Source organism: Hemitrygon akajei, chromosome 14, assembly GCF_048418815.1.
Source record: "Hemitrygon akajei chromosome 14, sHemAka1.3, whole genome shotgun sequence".
Taxonomy (NCBI): domain Eukaryota; kingdom Metazoa; phylum Chordata; class Chondrichthyes; order Myliobatiformes; family Dasyatidae; genus Hemitrygon; species Hemitrygon akajei.
In genome coordinates this window covers 42061276-42081079 of record NC_133137.1, presented here as the reverse complement: position 1 = coordinate 42081079, position 19804 = coordinate 42061276, and the positions used below count along the sequence as shown (strand labels likewise).

Sequence of the window (19804 nt, the reverse complement as noted above, 5' to 3'; positions counted from 1 at the left end):
ACATGCTTTCTTCTTGCTGCTGCCATCATAAAGGAGGTACCTTAGATCCCACACCTCCAGATTCAAGAATAGTTATTACCCTTCAACCCTGAACCAGTGTGGATAACTTCACTCACCTCAACTCAGAACTGATTGCACAACCTATGGTTTCACTTTCACTCTACAATGTGTGTTCTCATTATTTATGTATTTTTATTTGCACAGTTTGTCTTTTGCATATTGCTTTTTTTTTGCCAGTTTTTGAATTGTTATTTTCATTGATTCCATTGCATTTCTCTTTATATGTATGTCTGCAAGAAAATGAGTTGGTGTAGTATATGTACTTTGATAATAAATTTACTTTGAACTTTGAAACAGGAGCAGAAGTAAGCCAGTTAGTCCATTGAACTTGCTGAACCATTTAATGAAATTATGGTTGCTGCAATTTTGACATCAACACCACCCTTCTGTCTGTCCCCACATGCCCTAACCCTTGCAGCTAAAATGTCTGTCAATCTCTACTGTGAATGTATCCACAGCTCTCTGGGGTCAAGAATTCCAAAGATTCACCACCAACTGAGAGAAGAAATTCCTCCTTCACGATCTTAAATGTTATTCTAAATCAATACCAGCTTTTAACTAGCAGGTTTATATTGTTTTGCTAATTTTTGCTTTTCCTAGTTATAGATAATCCCACCAGGAAAAACACCCTCTTGGTATGTACAACACACACAAAATGCTGGTGGAATGCAGCAAGCCAGGAAGCATCTATAGGAAGAAGTACAGTCGACGATTCGGGCCGAGACCATACGTCAGTCCTGACAAAGGATCTCGGCCCGAAACGTCGACTATACTTCTTCCTATAGATGCTTCCTGGCCTGCTGCGTTCCACCAGCATTTTGTGTGTGTTGTTTGAATTTCCAGCATCTGCAGATTTCCTCGTGTTTGCGCTCTTGGTATATACCCTGTTAACCCTCTCCGAACCTCCATTTCAAAAACATCACCTTTCATTCTTCTCTTCCTGACCTGCTCAAATGCACTTCATCTGATAAATCAACCTAGTGAAACTTGGGACCAAAACTGTATATATCCTCCTTGTGTGGTCTCATCAATACCACATAAATTTGTAGCAAATGTTCTTGACTTTTATACTGCATACCCTTGCAATAATGGCCAATAATCAATTAGCTAACCTTGTTATTTGTTTGTATCCGAATGCTATCACACATGTACTCAGATACCCAGATTCATCTGTACTGCAAAATGTTGCAGTGTTGTTCTATTTAAATAATGTTGTTTTTCCACTCTTTTGTTGTGTTCTAATGTTGGCATTAACTCCTAGCTATACAAGTTGGCCGCATGCCAATGTTATGGACGATACCTGCAGAAATTTGGTTCCTTCAGGATGGATGATATCACAGATATAGAGAAGTTTAAAGCCACGTTCTTTGTAAATGGACTTGAAATGGATAATTCCAGCTTTATGGTATGTTCATAAATGTCTTTTTATGACAAGAAATGCAAAAACATGTATATATTTGTAATCAGTGAATGCCTGAGCCACGTCTTTGTGACTTTATTATCCTGGTCTATCCACTGATTTTTTTCCTCCGTCTCTATTTACAATAGATCCATTATTCTGTGCTGATAAAGTATTTTAAATCCAAAACTATAAATGCGGCAGATGATAAAAAGCTGAAATAAAACCACAAAATATTGGGCTGAGCAAGACAGGAAGCATTTTTGGAAGGAGAAGCAGGGCAGATTAGATTATGTTGGATAGTGTAGTGTACTTGGATAAGTCTACAGGAGTGACCCTGAGTTTCTAATTGTTTGCCACTTGAGTTCTCTATCCCACTTAACTCTTACCTATTTGTTAGTGTCTTCCTCCCCTGTTACAGCAAGACTCAATGCAAGCTTGAGAAATAAGTTCATCTACTGTCTGGTCATGTTGTAGCCTTCAGGACTTAGTGCTGAATTCCTTGACTTTTGGTAACTTGCTCTTTGTTTCTGTCCGTATCAGATCTAGCCATTTCTGCTAGTGACAGTCTATGATTTTTGGGAGTGAAAGTGTAGCTTGCTGTGTACATTCTATAGATCTACAGTAGAATAAGTTGATTCCAACTTCTGAGCTGAGGTGGTGTCAAATTAACTTCATGGTCCTTGAATTTGTACAAAACTGCTAGAAGACTTGTCTGTGCACCAAGCATTTCATTCTACATAACTCTGCATAATCTTGCTTCAATCTTCTGCAACATAACTCATAGGTAACCCTGCCCTCTGACAAGCTGGCACTTGTGCCCAAGGAATTGTATTATCATCATCATCGTTATGGGCGGCACGGTTAGCATGATGGTTTAGAGTGCCAGTGACCTGGGTTCAATTCCCACCAATGACTGTAAGGAGCTTGTATGTTCTTCTTGTGACCATGAGAGTTTCCTCCAGATGCTCTGGTTTCTTACCATATTCCAGAAATGTACGTTTTAGTATGTTAATTGGTTACCTGGGTGTAATTGGATGGCATGGGCTCGTTGGGTTGTAAGGGCCTGTTAATATGCTGTATCTCTAAATAAAAAATCATCACTTCCTCAGGCTTAGACAATCTGCAAGAATACAAGTTGTACCACTGATAATTGGTAGTACTTGTTCATTGGAGTAAGGTCGTGTTTAGCTACTGACCCCAATGGATAACTCTTACTGCGACTGGATATGCATTCTTGTTCTGAAACAGAGAAAGAAACGTGTTAAAGGATGAAATTTGTATTTAGTTGATTGAAAAGCTGGCAGTATATGCAAAGTGTGAAATATAATTGTGATGTTGGTAGCACGATAAAATGTACAACGTTGTGATGGAACATATTATTTTTCTGGTTGTTCTAACAGAGATTGCTGAGAGGTGAATTGTAGGCTATGACTGAATGATGTCTGAGGCTAATAGATTGCTACAACATGACCAGACAGTAGATGAACTTATTTGTCAAGCTTGCATTGGGTCTTGCTGTAACAGGGGAGGAAGACACTATCAAATAGGTAAGAGTTAAGTGGGATAGAGAACTCAAGTGGCAATCTATTAGCAATTAATAGGCTAATAGGTTGCTGGAAAATTGAATTTGAAAATACATTTACTAATTTTTGACCACTAGTTCTTGGATCCCTGACAGAACTTGACTCCTGATATTAATCTCCAGGGCCCCAGGTTTCCACAGCTTTCTGAGTATACATGTTTGGGGCTGACGATAGTCATAAAGTATATGCTCTTCATTTCATCCTTTTATACAGAGGTCTGGTATCAGGGAGCCACTCTTTTCCTGGCTTGTGCTATGTCTGGAATGGTAACAAGGATGAAGGATCAACTTCATTTCCCATATATATTTACGTGTATTCAGAATTTGCTATGGCGTGTTGCATAACATTCAATAAAAACAGTTATAAAGAATTATATAATAAATTAAGTTGAAGAATAAGTATGTAATAAACTGTGCATAAACAGTGATATAAAAAGTGGTTTAAAGTGTTGATAGTGCAGTGCAGAGCTGGACTAACTGGAATGGTTGATTAAGTTAACTGTTTGGGGAAGAAACTTTTAAGGTAGCATGAAGTTTTTGTTTTTTAGCCTAATAGCACTTTCCTGAAGGGAGCTTTTTTAAAAAAAAAAATCCATTTCCCATCCTTTTGAAACTAGAGTGCACATCTTTTTATATGTATAGGCTTGCTCCAAGTAAGGTCTTGTAATAGCCATTACCAATATAAGCTTCTCACTCCCTCCCTCCTGAGGTATGCAGCACTTAGTAACTTGACATTGCTTACTGCATGCTATGATAACTTAAATTAGCAGATAGTAACAAGGGTTTATGCTTTCTGGATTACAAATAAAAGGTTCAGGCAATTAATTGATAACAAGTCCTCACCCTTTTTTGCAATCTAACTTCTGATTTTGTTTTCTTTTGTGTAATAATATTACATGTAAGTGCCGGTCACGTCAATAGAGGCAACTGCTTTAATTAATACATGTTTGGTACTGTCTTTGCATAACATAAGTAAAATGAATCATTTTGTTGCCATGTGAGAGATTACAGCAAATACATTTGATAATTCAGGACTATGTAAGTACTTATATTTCAAAACTGATAGGATGAAGGCTGAATCCATAGTCATTGAAGTAACTTTAGTTATGCAAGTTGTTTATAACATTATTCTGTTGTTTTGTAGTTTCATGCGCTGCAAATGTACAGTGTTTGCTGTTACCAAATGGTGAAAAAAGTTGATCCCAAGCTATTGAATCTGGAGTCAAGAAAGAAGTGCACGAGTATTCTTAATTTCCTTCGACTTATTATGCAAGTTGCCTTGCCTAAAGAACATCTTTTCTGGATCATTTTCAATGGTATTTTATTTTATTCTTGCTTTTCAAAAACAATAATAAATTAACATTATTAAAAGAGATTATTGCCTCTACACTCCTATTTATTGAGAAGCCAAAAATTATTTTACTTTGTTAGAGTATCTAAATATTACCATTACTAGTTTAGTACAACTTTTCCTTTTATCTGTTTTTATTTTTCTAAATTGCCTATAAGTATGGTTTTTGGGTTTGTAAGACTGGAGTGGAATCTCATTTGCTGCCTGATCATAATAGAAAGCTGCCGGCATGGTGTAGAAATTTCCATAGTGCATAAAGACTTTCTCTTCAAAGAATATCCCAATTAATGTTTTTAAGTGGACAAAAGAAACGATCATGGTGGATAACTGTCTGCAGATCTCTCTATATTGGAGGTTGAGAAATTTTTCAACATTAATGCATTATTTTGGGAAAAATACTGTTACTTGTTTATAAATAACAATATAGACTTGTTAAGGACATTTCTTTGAATATTCAGATGGGATGCACAGTCTGAGAGTTGTGTAAGCAGATCCTTTCAATGGTTTTCAAAAGAACATTAGAAAAATAGTAAAAAAAAACAAGTTAGAGCCATAGAGCAATACAACATGGATACAGAACCTTCAGCTGAACAAGTCCATGCCAACCATGGTGCTCAACCAGCAAGTTCCAATTTCTTGCATACAGCCCATAATCCTGCTCCTTCATATACCTCTCTTAGTGTTCTTTAAATGTACTATTCTACCTGTCTCAACCACTTTCTCTGGCAGATTGTTCCATATACTTATTCCCCTCTGTGTGAAAGCTTTTTCACCCCAGGTGCTTTCTAAATCTTTCCCCTCTCACCCTAAATCTATGCTTTCTACTTTTGTTCTCCCCTACCCTGGGGTAGAGACTGTTACCATCCACCTTTTCCATACCTCTCATCATTTAAAACATTTAAGTAACGTTGCCCCTCATACTGTTCCACTTCCAAGGAATAAAGACCTAGCATAGCCAGCAATTCCCTGTAATACAAGACCCTGAGTCCTGGCAACAGTTTTGTAATAAAGTTTGTATATTTTTCCTCTATGCACATGGGTTTCCTTTGGCAGCTTGGTGGGCCAAAAAAGCCTGTTCCGCATTGTATCTCTAAATAAAATAAAGTAAAAATAAATCTTTTCTGCACTTTTTCCAGTTTAACCTATAACAGGGTGATTAAAACTCTACACAGTACTCCAATTGCGGCCTCACCAATGACTTACACCTATGCAACATAATGTCCCAGTCCAATATGGAGTACTCTGATTGATGAAGCCCAGCATGCTAAACACCTTTTTTTTTTACCACTCTGTCTGTTGCCAGTTTCAACAAACTATAAATTTGTTCTTCAAAGTTCCTCTGGTCAATTATACTCCATAGTACCTACCATTCATAATATAAGTCCTATGCGGTTTGACTTTCCGAAATACATCACCTATTTGTATTGAAATGTATTTGTCACACCTCAGCCCACTTAAATAACAAGGGTCCAAACACTGATCTCTGCAGCATACCATTAGTCACTGGCCTCCATTCTGAGAAACAACCTTCAGTCACTACCCTCTGTTTCCTGCCTCCGAGTCAATTTTCAATTCATCGAAATAGATCTCCCTGTATCCCATGAGACCTAACCTTTCAGACCAATCTACTATGTGGAATCTTGGCAAAGACTTTGCTAAAGTCTGAATAGACAGCATCCACTGCCCTGTTGTCATCTACCTTTTTGGTTACTTCAAAAAACTCTAAAGGTTCGTCAAGCATTAATTTCCACACACAATGTCATGCTGATTCTTCTGAATCAGGCTCTGTCTATCCAGATTCTGTCCCTCAGAGTTCCTTCCAGTAATTTCTGCACAACTGATGTAGTTCTTTGGCTTGTCTTCACTATCCATTTCAAACAACAGTGCAAAATTAGCCACCTCCCAGTCTTTGTAAACTTAACAGATGACTACTGATGAAGCAAATATCTCCCAAGGGCATCTGCAGTTTTCCCTCTAGCTTCTCATAAAGTCCGAGGATGCACTTTGTCAGGCCCTGGAATTTATCCATCTTAATGTACTGTAAGGCTGCAAATACCTCTTCCCTTGTAATATGAATGTTTTCTTAAGACATCTCCACTTCTTTCCCTATCTCTTAAGCAACTATTATTTTCTCCTCAATCAACACTGAGGAGAACTATTCATTAAAAATCAGACATCTTCTGTGGCTCAAGGCATAGCCAACCCTGCTGATCTCTACTGGGATCTACTCTCCCTGGACACTTTTTTATATAATGTTACTGTAGAACCTTTTGGGATTTTCTTTAACCTAACTTGCCAGATTTATCTCATACCCTCACTTTGCTTTCTTTATTTCCTCTTTAAGAGTACTCCTAACCTTTTTCTGCTGTCTTCTGCTGTTTCAGCATATCCACTTCAATGTTCAACATGTTGTCTGATTAGAGATGCTCTTAGGCACACCACTGGTGTAACGTGGTTACCGGTATTTGAGTTACTGTTGCCTTCATGTCATCTTGAAACTGTTTGGCAATTCTCCTCTTCCTCATTAAAAAGGCGGTTTTACACACAGAACTGATGCTCACTGGATATTTTTTTTGTTGTTTTTTGCACCATTCTCTGTAAAATCTAGAAACTGAGTTTGTGTGTGAAAATCCCAGGAGATCCGCAGTTTTTCAGATACTCAAGTGATCTTGTCTAACACTAACAATCATTCCACAGTCAGTCACACAGATTACATTTCTTCCCCATTCTGATATTTGGTCTGAACATCAACTGAAACTCTTGACTATGCTCTGGTTGTTATGAATTGAGTTGCTGGCACATGATTGATTAGATATTTGCATTAGAAGCAGGTGTACAGATGTATATAATGAAGAGGCACAGAATGTATGTCAGTGATAATACATCTGATTCTGATTTTGACAGATGGTGCTTTGCACTATTATAGAGAAAGGGATATCTGGCAGCTTCGTAGATTGTTCTAGTATTGGGAGTAATTATTTATTTACTGTTTATTGTATGAATGAGACACATTAATGTGAAATGATTTGGAGTGATACAGATCATAAAGTGAATTGGTTGATAAATTGCAGAGTTGACAGATTTTCTTCCATCAATCCCTGCTGCCCTGTTACACTTCCCAAATAATGAACGGTTAGGAGGCAAGAAGTATTTCAAAGAAGACATGCTGCTTCATCAGGAAGTATTATTAGTGGCAGCATTGGTTTTACCTGCAACTTGATGGCATATAGTGATGTTTATCCTGTTGTAATTTCAATATCATTACCTAATCTTATAACCATCAATAATACCAAACTCTTTTAAGAACTACTTTGAGTTTATATTCTATTACATGTACTGTGATAAGTACTTGTCACAGTAAGTAGTTCATCAGGAATAATGTTCCTTTTTAATATTTCTTTTACTTTTAAAAAACTTTGTGTGTTTGCTCTATAACTTTAATTTTACTACTATTGCTCTCGGGACCAATCCTGATATGTACATTGATAGTTACTTTATTATGAGCTTACTTCAGCCATTGAACGGATATCTCCATAACATTAAATCAGTGGTTCATAATTGTCCTTTTTAATTTTGCAATAGATTTTATAAAAGTAAGTGTGGTATCATGCAAATAGCATATAAACTGAACATGCCTCTCATGTTTCCTGAATTATTTAAATGCAGAAGACAAAATAGTTTTTTAAGTTGTTAATTGCTTTCTCATATGTTTCAAGGCCAAAGTGTATTTTCCTTAAAAGCAACCATTAATTAAGCATCACGAGTGAATCTGCAGATGCTGGAAATAAAAACACAAAATGCTGGCAGAACTCAGCAGGTCAGACAGCATCTATAATCACTCCTGATGAAGGGTTTTGGCCTGAAACGTCGTCACTACCTCCTCCCATAGATGCTGTCTGGCCTGCTGAGTTCTGCCAGCATTTTGTGTTTTTATTTTTTCATTAATTAAGCATCATTAGTTTAAATATATCTTTCCATTTGTTAGAATTGTATTGATATGTTTCTCTGCTTTTAGGTACAACTTACATTTATACCATCTGTAGACATTTAATGGTTTTAGCATTCTATGCTCAGGTAAGACACATTAAATTGGCTGTTCTTTTATCTTCAATTTTGGGATAAATTTTGCATTGTTGCTTGTCAGGAAAGGCACACAGAGCTACTGGAGTTCATTTATTTTTGTACTAAGCAGATATAACTACATGAGGTACACTGCTACAGTGTTTATCCTCTACAGAAAGTTAAAAGAAAATGTTTCCCATTTCTTGTTTACATTTTAATTTTTCTTTTGATATTATAATAAATTAACATGCACTTGTACGGTATAAGTAAAATATCTAAAGTGTTTCACTGAAATATTTTTAAACAAATTGATCCATATACACCTATTTGTTTCCCTTTCCCCACCTTTGAAGTGTCTTGAGGATGGTAATTAGGGAATGAGCTCTGAGGTAGTTGATTCACATTGTTAGGTGGATGGCTTTGATTTAAGAGAGAGTAAATGGCTAGTAGTTAACAGCTGGGGAGCACCAGGGATAGAGATGATATATGTGAATCATAAGGAGATATTTAACTGGGCAGGAGGTAAATAAAGGGAGTAGGAGCTAAAAGTGGTGAGGCCTAATAGAGAGGGGAGACTGAAAGAGGCAGAGATGGGAAATAAGCGAGAACTTTGGAGACTAAGAGAGTAAGGGGAGAAGGATAATGGAATAGGGCAGTTTAGAAGAGGAACACTTGTGTATCTGTGATGTAATGAATGAGTGATTAGTAGGGCACTCTGTGTGTGCTTACATAACCACACTGCTTGCTTTAACAGCTGCCCCTGGTGCAGGTAATTCATCCTCAATTCCAAGGGACTGCCCAAGAATTCCATATGTTTGAGTGATTATACTATCTTTGTCTTTTTGTCTGCATTTGGTCCTCTTCCTTTACCTAGATTTGTATCAGTTATTTTTCCTCCATCTCCCTCTGTGTTTGCATTTCAAGCTTGCTTTTATAAAGTGTCTTTAATGACTAAGTTATCCCGCATTGGTTTAAAATTAGTGATAAATATCTTCCTATGTGGTGAAGAGCTGGAACTGGGTTGAGGCAGCTGGCTGGAGTATAAGGGGAAAGAAGTTCATTCACCACAATTGCAGATGGGAGAACTTTGGATCTATGGATCATTGGACTCTCTTCCAGGACATGTACAACAAAATGGTTTGCATCTGAACTCAAGGGGCACCAATATCTTTGTTAGGAGATTTGCTAGTGCCATTTGGGAGGGCTTGAACCACAGCAGCAGGGCAGTAGGTGGTAGGGTTGAGGACAAGAAAGGTGGTCGAATAAGTAAGACTGTAAGGAAAGACAGCAAGGGTGGGCTAATAAACAGCAAAGTGTTGACTTAATGCTCCGCACAAAGTGTCTGCTCCAACTACACGTACCTCTGTTTTCATACCTGTCTCAATGGTCCTGAAGGTGCTTTAGGTTCCTCTTCCACTTCTACACCTTGCTTTGCTTATTCAGTCCATCCTAATCTGAGATTCTGCTTGGAGATGTAAATCACAGTGGCATGTTCTCTACCGCTTGCTTATTAACATTATTTACCTTGGGAGTGAGAATGGACAAGTGAGATTCCTGTGAGGCTGCACAGACCAAGGTATAAATCCATGATGATTAACCATATATCTTTTTGAACCTGCACCCAGCAGGCTAGTGTGAGTGAATACTAGTGCTCACTGTCTTTCCTGTTGAGGTTGCATTCCCAGCAACTTGGTTGGAAACCTCAAGCTAATGTGCAGCAGTAGCCTGATACCTTTCTGAGATTTTATGGTAATTAGCACAGGATCAGCTACAATTCTGAAAGGTATCAGTTTGCCAACAAACCCCTGCTGTGCTATAATTGGGAGAATAATGTTTGCCCACAGAAAATAAGGACTTGCTGTTACACAGTGATAATGACAGAAAATTGGGCATGAGCAGTGCTGGGATGAACAGCTGCAGGTAAGTGACACAATACCTGATTATGGATCAATTTAAAATCAGAGAATTTCTAGTCCAGGTAATATAGATAAATTAAAAAGAAACACTGTGGGTATAGTTTAATTTTCAGCTATATTGAGAATCTGACTGTGTTTCATAATTCATGTTGTTTGAATAGGCTTTTGAATATGTACTGTGGGCCAGCATCAGCATGGAATCATCTGCCCCACTTTTGACAGTTCGCTATCTTAGCTGGAGAGCCACACTTTATACAGCTGTGTGTCAGTGTTACTATGACTGTGACTCTGGCATACTTGGAGAGGTATAATATTTTAATTGTTCCAATCAACATTTATTTAATCTTTGTTCATGCTACATATTTTTATATTCACTCCACACTGCATAATCCATTCTTCAATTGTGCCACGCAATAAGTAAAAATGCAAATCACTTTTAATCAACATTCACATCTGCCAAACCTTCATATTGGCAGAGAAATACCTTGATGACTTCCACATTCCTCTTATTCATCTAAAAAAATATAACTTCTTTAAAAATTAATTACTTTTAACTTCATTTTCCATTTGATATGTTTTCCTGTAATTAACTAAATTCTTGAGCACTCGCCTTATTTTCTTTCTTAGCCTTATGCATGTTAGATATATAGATGCAGGAACATCTCTGTCTTGTCTGTCTCTGGCCCTGGAATTATAAATTACTGGATATTAAGGGAATCAAGGGAGATATGGTTAGTGGAGGCACAAGAGACTGCAGATGCTGGAATCTGGAGCAAAAAAGAAGAGCTGCTGGAGGAACTCAACAGGTCAGACAGCAACTGTGGAGGGAAATGGACAGTTGATGTTTAGAGTCAAGATGAGGCCCTGAAGAGAGAATATAGGGAACTTGGTAGAAAACTGTAAGTAGGACCACTCTGGATTGCTGCCTGTACCCAAAGCTAGTTAGGGTAAGAATACGATGATTTGGCAAATAAAAGTGTGGCTGATGAATTGATGCAGACAGCAGGATTTCAGATTTCTGGATCATTGGAATTTCTTCAGGAGAAGGTATGGCTTGTACATAAAGAACGTGTTACACCTACAAGATGGCTTTTTAAAGCAGCTTGTGGTTGAGCCCATGCGGGAAAAGGCAATTCTGGATTGGGGGTTGCTAAATGAACCAGATTTGATTAGTGAGCTTAAAGTTGAGAAACACTTAAGAGTCAGTGATCATAATATATTCTCCCTGCAGTTTGAAAGGGAGAAGCTAAAACAAGATGTATGTATTACAGTGGAGTAAAGAGAGCTACAGAAGCATAAGAGAGGAACTGGTTAAAGTTGATTGGAAGAGGACACTAGCAGGGAGGATGGCAATACACCAATGGCTGGTGTTTTTGGAAGCAATTTAGAAGGTGCAAGATAGATTCATCTCAAAGAAGAAGTATTCTAAAGGAAGAATGAGGTAACGGGCTGACGAGAAGTAAAAAATAGCATAAAAGGAAAAGAGAGGACATCTAATATATCAAAAATTATTGGGAAGCAAAAGGATTGGGAAGCTTTTATAAACCAACAGAAGGTAACAAAAAATCAATAAGAAGAGAATAGAAGCCTGTAATATAAAAGAGGATGCCAGAAGTTATTTTTCCAGATATAAACAAGTAAAAGAAAGGCATGAGTGGATATTGGACTGTTGGAAAATTACAATGGAGAAGTAGCAATGGGGGCAAAACAATCGCAGATTAGCTTAATAAGTATTTTGCGCCAGTCTTCACTGTGGAGGACACCAACAGTATGCTAGAACTTCAAGAGTGTCAGGGCAGAAGTGAGTGTACTCGTCACTACTAAGGAGAAGGTGCTTGGAAAACTGAAAGGTCTGAAAGTAGATAAGTCACCTGGGCCAGATGGACTACACTCCAGGGTTCTGATGGAGGTAGCTGAAGAAATTGTGGAGGCACTAGTAGTGATCTTTCAAGAATCACTAGATTCTGGACAGATTCCAGAGGAATGGAAAATTGCAAATGTCACTCCATTATTTAAAATGTAAGGGAAACAAAAGACAGGAAATTAGAGGCCAGTTAATCTGACTTCAATGATTGGAAAGATGTTGGAGTCTATTACTAAGGATGAGGTTTCAGGGTACTTGGAAGGCACATGATAAAATAGGCCAAAGTCAGCATGATTTCTTTAAGGAAATCTTGCCTGACAAACCTGTTGGAATTCTTTGAAGAAGTAATAAGCAGCATAGACAAAAGAGAGTCTGTAGATGTTGTTTACTTGGATTTTCAGAAGTCCTTTTACAAGGTGCCACACATGAGACACTAAGATAAGAGCCCATAGTATTACAGGAAAGAAATTAGCATGGCAGAAGATTGGCTGACTGGCAGAAGGCAAAGTGTGGGGAAAAAGGGGCATTTTCTGTTTGGCTGGCAGTGATTAGTGGTGTTCTGCAAGAGTTTGTGTTGGGGCCTCTCCTTTTCACATCGTGTGTCAATGATTTGGATACTAGAATTGATGCCTTTGTGCCCATTTTTGTAGATGATACAAAGGTAGGTGAAGGGGCAGGTAGAAGCAGGAAGTTTACAGAAGAACTTAGACAAATTAGGGGAATGGGCAAAAAAGTGGCAGATGGAATGCAGTGTAGGGAAGTGCATGGTCATGCAATTTGGCAGGTAGAATAAAGGCATAGACCATTTTTTAATTGGATATAAAATTCAGAAATCACTTGTGCAGAGAGACTTTGGAGTCCATGTGCAGGATTTCCTGAAGGTTAACTTGTAGGTTGAATTGGTAGTAAGGAAGGAAAATGCAATATGTATTCATGTTCATTTCGAGAGGAGTTGAATATTAAAAACCAGGTTGTAGTGCTGAGGCATTATAAAACATTGGTCAGACATCTCTTAAAGTATTGAAAGTAGATTTTGGCCCCTTATCTAAGGAATTGGAGATGGTCCAGAGGAAGTTCACAAGAGTGATTCCAGGAATGAAATGGCTAATGTATCAGGCATGCTTGATAGCACTAGCCCTATATTCACTGGAGCTTAGAAGAATGAGGAAGGATCTCATTGAAACCCATTGAATATTGAAAGGCCTAGATAGAGTGGATGTGGAGAGAACATTACCTATAGTGGGGACTCTAGGACCAGAGGACATAGATTCAAATTAGAAGGACATCCCTTTAGAACAACTGATGAGAAGGAACAACTATAGCCAGAGGGTGGTGAATCTGTGGCAACAGATAGCTGTGGAGGCCACGGTGGCCTTTTGTTGGTTGGGATTGATCATGGATGTTGCTTCCTAATTATCTATGTCAAAATCAATACTCAAGGCAGTATGTATGGAGAGCAAGCTGTTGCCTACACACCAGGCTCCCCCTCTCCATGCAGCTTATGAATCCAAAAGAACAACAGAGACCAATGCAGTTTGATACTAGCGGGAGTTGCTATTCAGCATTGAAGTCAATGTAGAACTGATTTAATGACTCCAGCTCTGGATTTTTCCTCTGGGTTTACTCCCAAAACCTTCCCCCAAAGTGGATATGACAGCAAAGCAGTTTGAGATTAGAATTTTTAATTTTATTTTTATTTTATTCAGATACAACACAGAGCAAGTGTCATAAGTCGGATGTTGAATCAGGACCCAACTGCAGGACACAGACACTGGAGTCCTGGAAACAGGATGAGACAGAACCCAAGGATGGGACGGGATGCAGTCCAGGCAGGGGAAGCAGGACCAGAATGAGGGACTGGGAACAAGGAGTCTGGGGTGGACTCCAAGCCTGAGACTGGACAAGGACCCAGAACCTGGGTCTTGCCTCGGGCTCGGACCCCCAAACCCAGGCGAGGACGTGACGAGGCTTGGTTAGGGACTTGGGGTCTTGAGGCTTGGCTCGAGGCTTGAGGCTGGAGGCTGCAGGCTTGGGGAACTTGGAGGCTGGAGCTAGGGGCAGACTAGGAACTGTACATCAACATGGAGCCGGGACTTATCCACTAACAAGCCGGGACTCATCTATAACTTCACACCAAGGTGGGGCAGGACCATCCTTGGGGAAATGGCAGAACAGCCTGACCTACCAACGGAGGCAAAGACAAGACAGATCCCCCGGCAGGGCAATGGCAGAATGGCTGGACTTACCCCGCGGGGGCAAGGACAGGAAGAGACAAATACCAAGGAACGACAGACAGTTGCACCTCTGCATCGGGGTAGCTCCGAGTAGCCATTACGGCCGGCAGCCTTTGCTGGCTACAGAAGCAGCCAGATCCCTACCTAGCTCAGAGTGGCTGATGGCCACCCAGCTGGCCCAGGAAACAGCTGAATCCATAGCGCAATGACCGCTCTGACTACTACCAGCAAGGCTCCCAGAAGTCATGGTTCTCCAATGCGGCCCCAAGGATGGCAAGAGTCCATTCTAGCCTTCCAGCAGCCATCTGTGCCATGAGTATCTTGACAAGACAAGACAAGACAAGACAAGACAACCCCCCCCAACCACACTCGATGCCAGGGCCACTTATATTCCCAGTTCCAATGTGAGCCTCAGGTGTTTCTAGTTAAGTCCAACCACAGCAAGGGACTGCCGGAAAACCCGGAGTCCAGAGTCCGTGGACCAGACCACGGACTTCGGACTGAACCACCACAGTAAGCCCTTGTGACAATTTGAGCTGCCCACCCAGCAATGCTCGATTTAACCCTAGCCTAATCACAGAACAATTTACAATGACCAATTAACCTACCAACTGTTATGTCTTTGGACTGTGGGAGGAAACTGGAGCACCCAGAGGAAACCGACACGGTCACAGGGAAAGCATACAAACCCTTACAGAGAGCAGTGTGAATTAAGCCCATGTTCCTTGTATTGTAAAGCATTGTGCTAACCACTATGCTACCATGCTGTCCACAGATGTGGAGGCCAAGTGATTGTATATATTAAAAGCAATGCTTGATAGGTTCTTGATTAGTAAATGTGTCAGAAGTTATGGGAAAAGGCAGGAGAATGATGTTGAGAGGGATAATAAATCAGCCATGACTGAAAGGCTTAATTCTGCTCCAATGTCATATGGTCATATTATCCAAGGAACGTATGATTTGCTTACCCCTTAACATAGCTTGCTGCTTTCTTAAATCTCATACAGCATCCACTCATGTTATTCCTTTGCAGAATGTTTTAAAATGAGGTCTTTAATTGTTTTCATAATTAATTAATTAATTATACTTTAACTTCTCAATTCTATTTGATCAGTTGTTCTTGCCCATCATCTCTAAGAATTTGCAATTTCATTGTTTGACAGTGGAGATAGCTTTGGCATACTCTTGGATAAAGATGGAACAGATGCAATGATCTGTCCTGTGAAATTCCATGATTGTCCTTTAACTCTGACCAACATTATTATGCCCGTTCTTACCTTTGTTCATCCAGGGAATGTAGCCCGAGTTTATCAAGTTGCCATTACAAGTATATTCTCTCACCTCTCTTAATAACCTGTCAGAACTTTTGGATATGGCCTCAGATGTGGATACTTCACTGACCTTTAATGAGAACTGTTGCAGAATTTAAAGGAATCTTCATCTTGATTAATGGGACCACTGTTGATGACACCATAGAAATAGAAATGACATCCTTTGACATAAAATAAGAAATAGAAAATGTGTGCTTCAGAGGTTGCTTAATCTTTTGAGAATGACAGCAAACTTTGTTTCTGTGCTATGGGCTGCAAATTCTGGGCCAATGTACCATTTTGTGGTAAATTAATATGCTACATATTCTCATTCTTCATTTAGCATGTTAATATTCCCTTTGTTGTTTTAAAATAGACATTCGCTCGCCGTGCTTTAGGGAAGATCAGTGAATTAAACCATCTGGAAATGATGAGCTCATCTCCTCCAAGTCCTGAAACTACTAAAATCTTTAGGGAGGCCACTATCAAGGTACCTAATGTGGCAATATAAAATGTTCAGTGAAATTTAACATCTTTTGTTTTTAAAAAAAATACATTTGGATTGAAAATACATTACCTGTTTTAGGTATCTGTAATGATCTTCAAAAGAGCAGTTTTTGAAAGTAGAAGAAAACCAAAAGGAATTTTGCGACCTAAGTTGAAAACTAACTACAGAGACACCCACAATGTAAGTTTTTAAGTAACTAGAATAGTATTGAACCAAGGTTAACCTTGGTTAATTGGGGACCATGAAGAAGTGATGCTTTCTAAAATTATTCTGCATAAATGCGTCATTGAATTGTGATGTTATTTTAAACATTTGGTAAAGCTACTGTTCATTGATCTCTATCCATCATAATGCTTAATTAAATAAAAAGATAATCATTATGGTTCATAATCATTGAAGTGTGGACAGTTAGTCAATAAACCATCCCATTTCTTTGGTATAAAGACTGTTCTTTACCATGCGCCAAACTGTCAATATTCAGTGTGGTCATGGAAAATGCCCTGTTTTATTTTCTTGCTGTAAGGATACGAATAAAATGCAACTTCTTCTTGTTGTAGGCTTAAATGTGATAAGTTTGACCTACCTTCTAGGTCAATACACTTTCACAATACAAGTTTTTCAAATGATTTTCCAGTTACCTTTTTAGATGTAGTCATTTTTTATTCCAACACCAGTCTTCCAGGTATTGATTCCAAATGCCAGTGCTTTTTGAGTTAACATTTTATTCCACAGTTCCCTTCTTCTAATGAATGAAAAACTATGTCCCTGGGATTACTGACCCCTCTGTCAAGGGAAATGGGTCTTTGTAGTTTAATTTGTTGAGGCTTTTCATAATTTTAACACACCAGTTAAGTCTCCTCCTGGTCTTTTTTGAAAAAAAGAACAAACTGGTCATTCTCATAGAGTCATAGAATTCTACAACAGAGAAATAGGCCCTTTGGCTCATCACATCTATGCTGAGTATTATGCCTGTCTATGAAAATGCCATTTGCCTCCACTAATTCCGCATCCCACTATTCTTGCTCTTTTAAGTACCTGTCAAAGATGCCACTTAAACGTTGTTGCATAACAGAATTATAGTCACTGGACCCAAATACTCCCCCACTACCTCGTAAACTATTGCCAGCCTCATTTCCGAAAAGGAGATTGTGCACAGTCCCTTCTCTAGTAGAGCAATCTCCCCATAGCTTCAGAAAACTTTCCTGGACATACTTGTGTATCCAGAGATACCGGCCATGTGACAGATGCACTGCCACCTGGTTGGTCGGAGGACACACCACATGCCAATCAACATTTGGTCCCTCCCAACTAATCAATGCACACCTAAATTATTGGTCACCTTAATTGGATTATCTCGCCCAGCCCCATGCTATAAAAGGTGAGACATATCCCTGGCTCGCTCTCTCTTACAGACCACCTCATTGGAGGTAAGTGCATTAATTTATGTTTGGGAAGGTCTATCGTTTGTCCTGGTAAGGGAGCCATGGCTATCCAAGGTCAAGGGGGATAGCTGTTGTAGTGCTTTTCCCTTGTTCTTTGTATGTGTAACCATACCCTGTCCCCACACCGCTTCCTGTGTATTGTAGTTGCTTGTGTTGACCTGACTTTCCCTTTAATAATAAACTCCTTATTATTAAAACTGTGTGTCCAGGCCTCTACTGTTGAGACTCAAAGAACCAGTTATTTCCATCACAACAGTTTATCAACTTTTTCCCTAAGGCTATCCCAGTCAAGTCAGGAATGGTAAAATAAAGTAATATCATAACACTATTGTTCTTGCACCTATCCGCAATTTCGCTACATACTTCCTCTAGTTCCTGCTTACTACTGGGTGGTGGGGAGGGGGGGAGGAAAAGAGGATTTGAAGTATAATACCAACAAAGAGTCACCCCTTACTTATTATCCATATAGCCTCACAAAATGTTTCTCTGGGATATCCTCTTTGAATGTTGCTGTAATGCTGTCTCTAAACAATAGAGCAACTCCCCTTCCTCTTACATCTACCTTTATCACACCAAGAATATCGATATCCCAGAACATTGAGCTGCAAGTCCTGCTCATCTCTTGGCCATGTTCCCATAATAGCTTTAATATTAGAATTCCAAATGCTGACCCATGCCCCAAGTTCATCTGTCTTATATGTCAGGTTTCTTGCATTAAAGTAAATGCAGTTTAGCCTGTCAGACCCTCCACATTCACTGTCCTATCCACTGGACTTGCTGCTCTAACCTTGGTATTTGCTTTAACTTTCTCTTCTGTTTGATTACTACTTTGCATCCTACACCCAGCAAGAGTAGTTTAAACCCTCTTGAGTAGCTAGCACCTGCAAATCACCCTTCAAGTATATTGTACCCCTCCAGTTCAGATGTAATTTTGCCTTTCTTGCACAGATCTCCATAAGACCATAAGACCCCTATGAGCAAAATTAGGCCAATCAGCCCTTCAAGTCTGCTCCACCATCCCATCATGGCTGATCCCAGATCCCACTCAACCCCATATACCTGCCATGATTGGAGACTATCAAAACACAAAAATACAACTGCAGATGCTGTGGATCAAAGAATACATACACAACGCTGGAAGAACTCAGCAGGTCAGGCAGCATCTGTGAGAAAAGAGTTAGCCAACGTTTCGGGCCAAGAAACTATCAACCTGCCTTAAATATTCCCCATGGACTTGGCCTCTACCACTTTCTGTGGTAGAACATTTCACAGATTCACTACACTCTGGTGGAAAAAATATTCCTCCTTACCTCTGTTCTAAAGGGTCACCCCTCAGTTTTGAGGCTGTGCCATCTAGTTTGGATACCCCCACCACAGGAAACAACCTCTCTACATCCACCCTATCTAGTCTTTTGAACATTCGGTAGGTCCTTGAAGAAATTCCAGTGGTTCAAGTAGTACCAGCTATTCAGCAATGCATTCATTTGTCCTATCCTCTTTTTCTTACCCTTGGTATTATGTGGCACAGGCAATAATGCTGAATTGTCTTGCATCATAACTGCAATTCTGTGGCCCTGAAAATACACAACATCTTTTTCCTCTACAGACTCTCTGGGGTAACTATATCTTTTAAGTGATGTTAACCTACGTAGTGAGTGCAGTTTCTTACTTGAAGTGAGGCCACAAGACTGGGCTGCAGCTAAAACTGAAAAACAGGGCCCTGAAACCACCACTCCCTACCATCTTCCTGGCTAATGTATATTCTCTGGAAAATAAACTCAGAACAAGACTGCTGTACCAGAACTACATCAGGGACTGCTGTGTACTCTGCTTCACAGAGACGTTGCTCATCCCAGTACTCTGCACACAGCACTGCAGTTTGGACAGTGGTATCAGGTAAAGACTGATGTGGCAGGGCAGCCTTTGATTTTTAATTAACTCAATGTGGTACAGAAGTTATAGGAGCAGAATTAGGCTATTTGGCTCATCGAGTCTACTCTGCCATTTCATCATGGCTGATCCATTTTACCTCTCAGCCCCAATCTCCTTACTTCTCTCTGTATCCCTTCATGT

The 19804-nt window shown here is 39.4% G+C and overlaps 1 protein-coding gene across 1 annotated transcript in view; it reads left to right on the top strand.

Annotated features, from left to right (window-relative positions):
- Positions 1–19804, top strand: part of LOC140738180 (cilia- and flagella-associated protein 54-like) — a 90337-nt gene that overhangs the window by 18350 nt on the left and 52183 nt on the right. Inside the window, exons 3-8 of the mRNA XM_073065297.1 lie at positions 1322–1465; positions 4189–4360; positions 8411–8469; positions 10535–10678; positions 16158–16271; positions 16368–16469. Of these exons, the coding sequence (XP_072921398.1) occupies positions 1322–1465; positions 4189–4360; positions 8411–8469; positions 10535–10678; positions 16158–16271; positions 16368–16469 (735 nt within the window). The remainder of the gene's footprint in view (positions 1–1321; positions 1466–4188; positions 4361–8410; positions 8470–10534; positions 10679–16157; positions 16272–16367; positions 16470–19804) is intronic.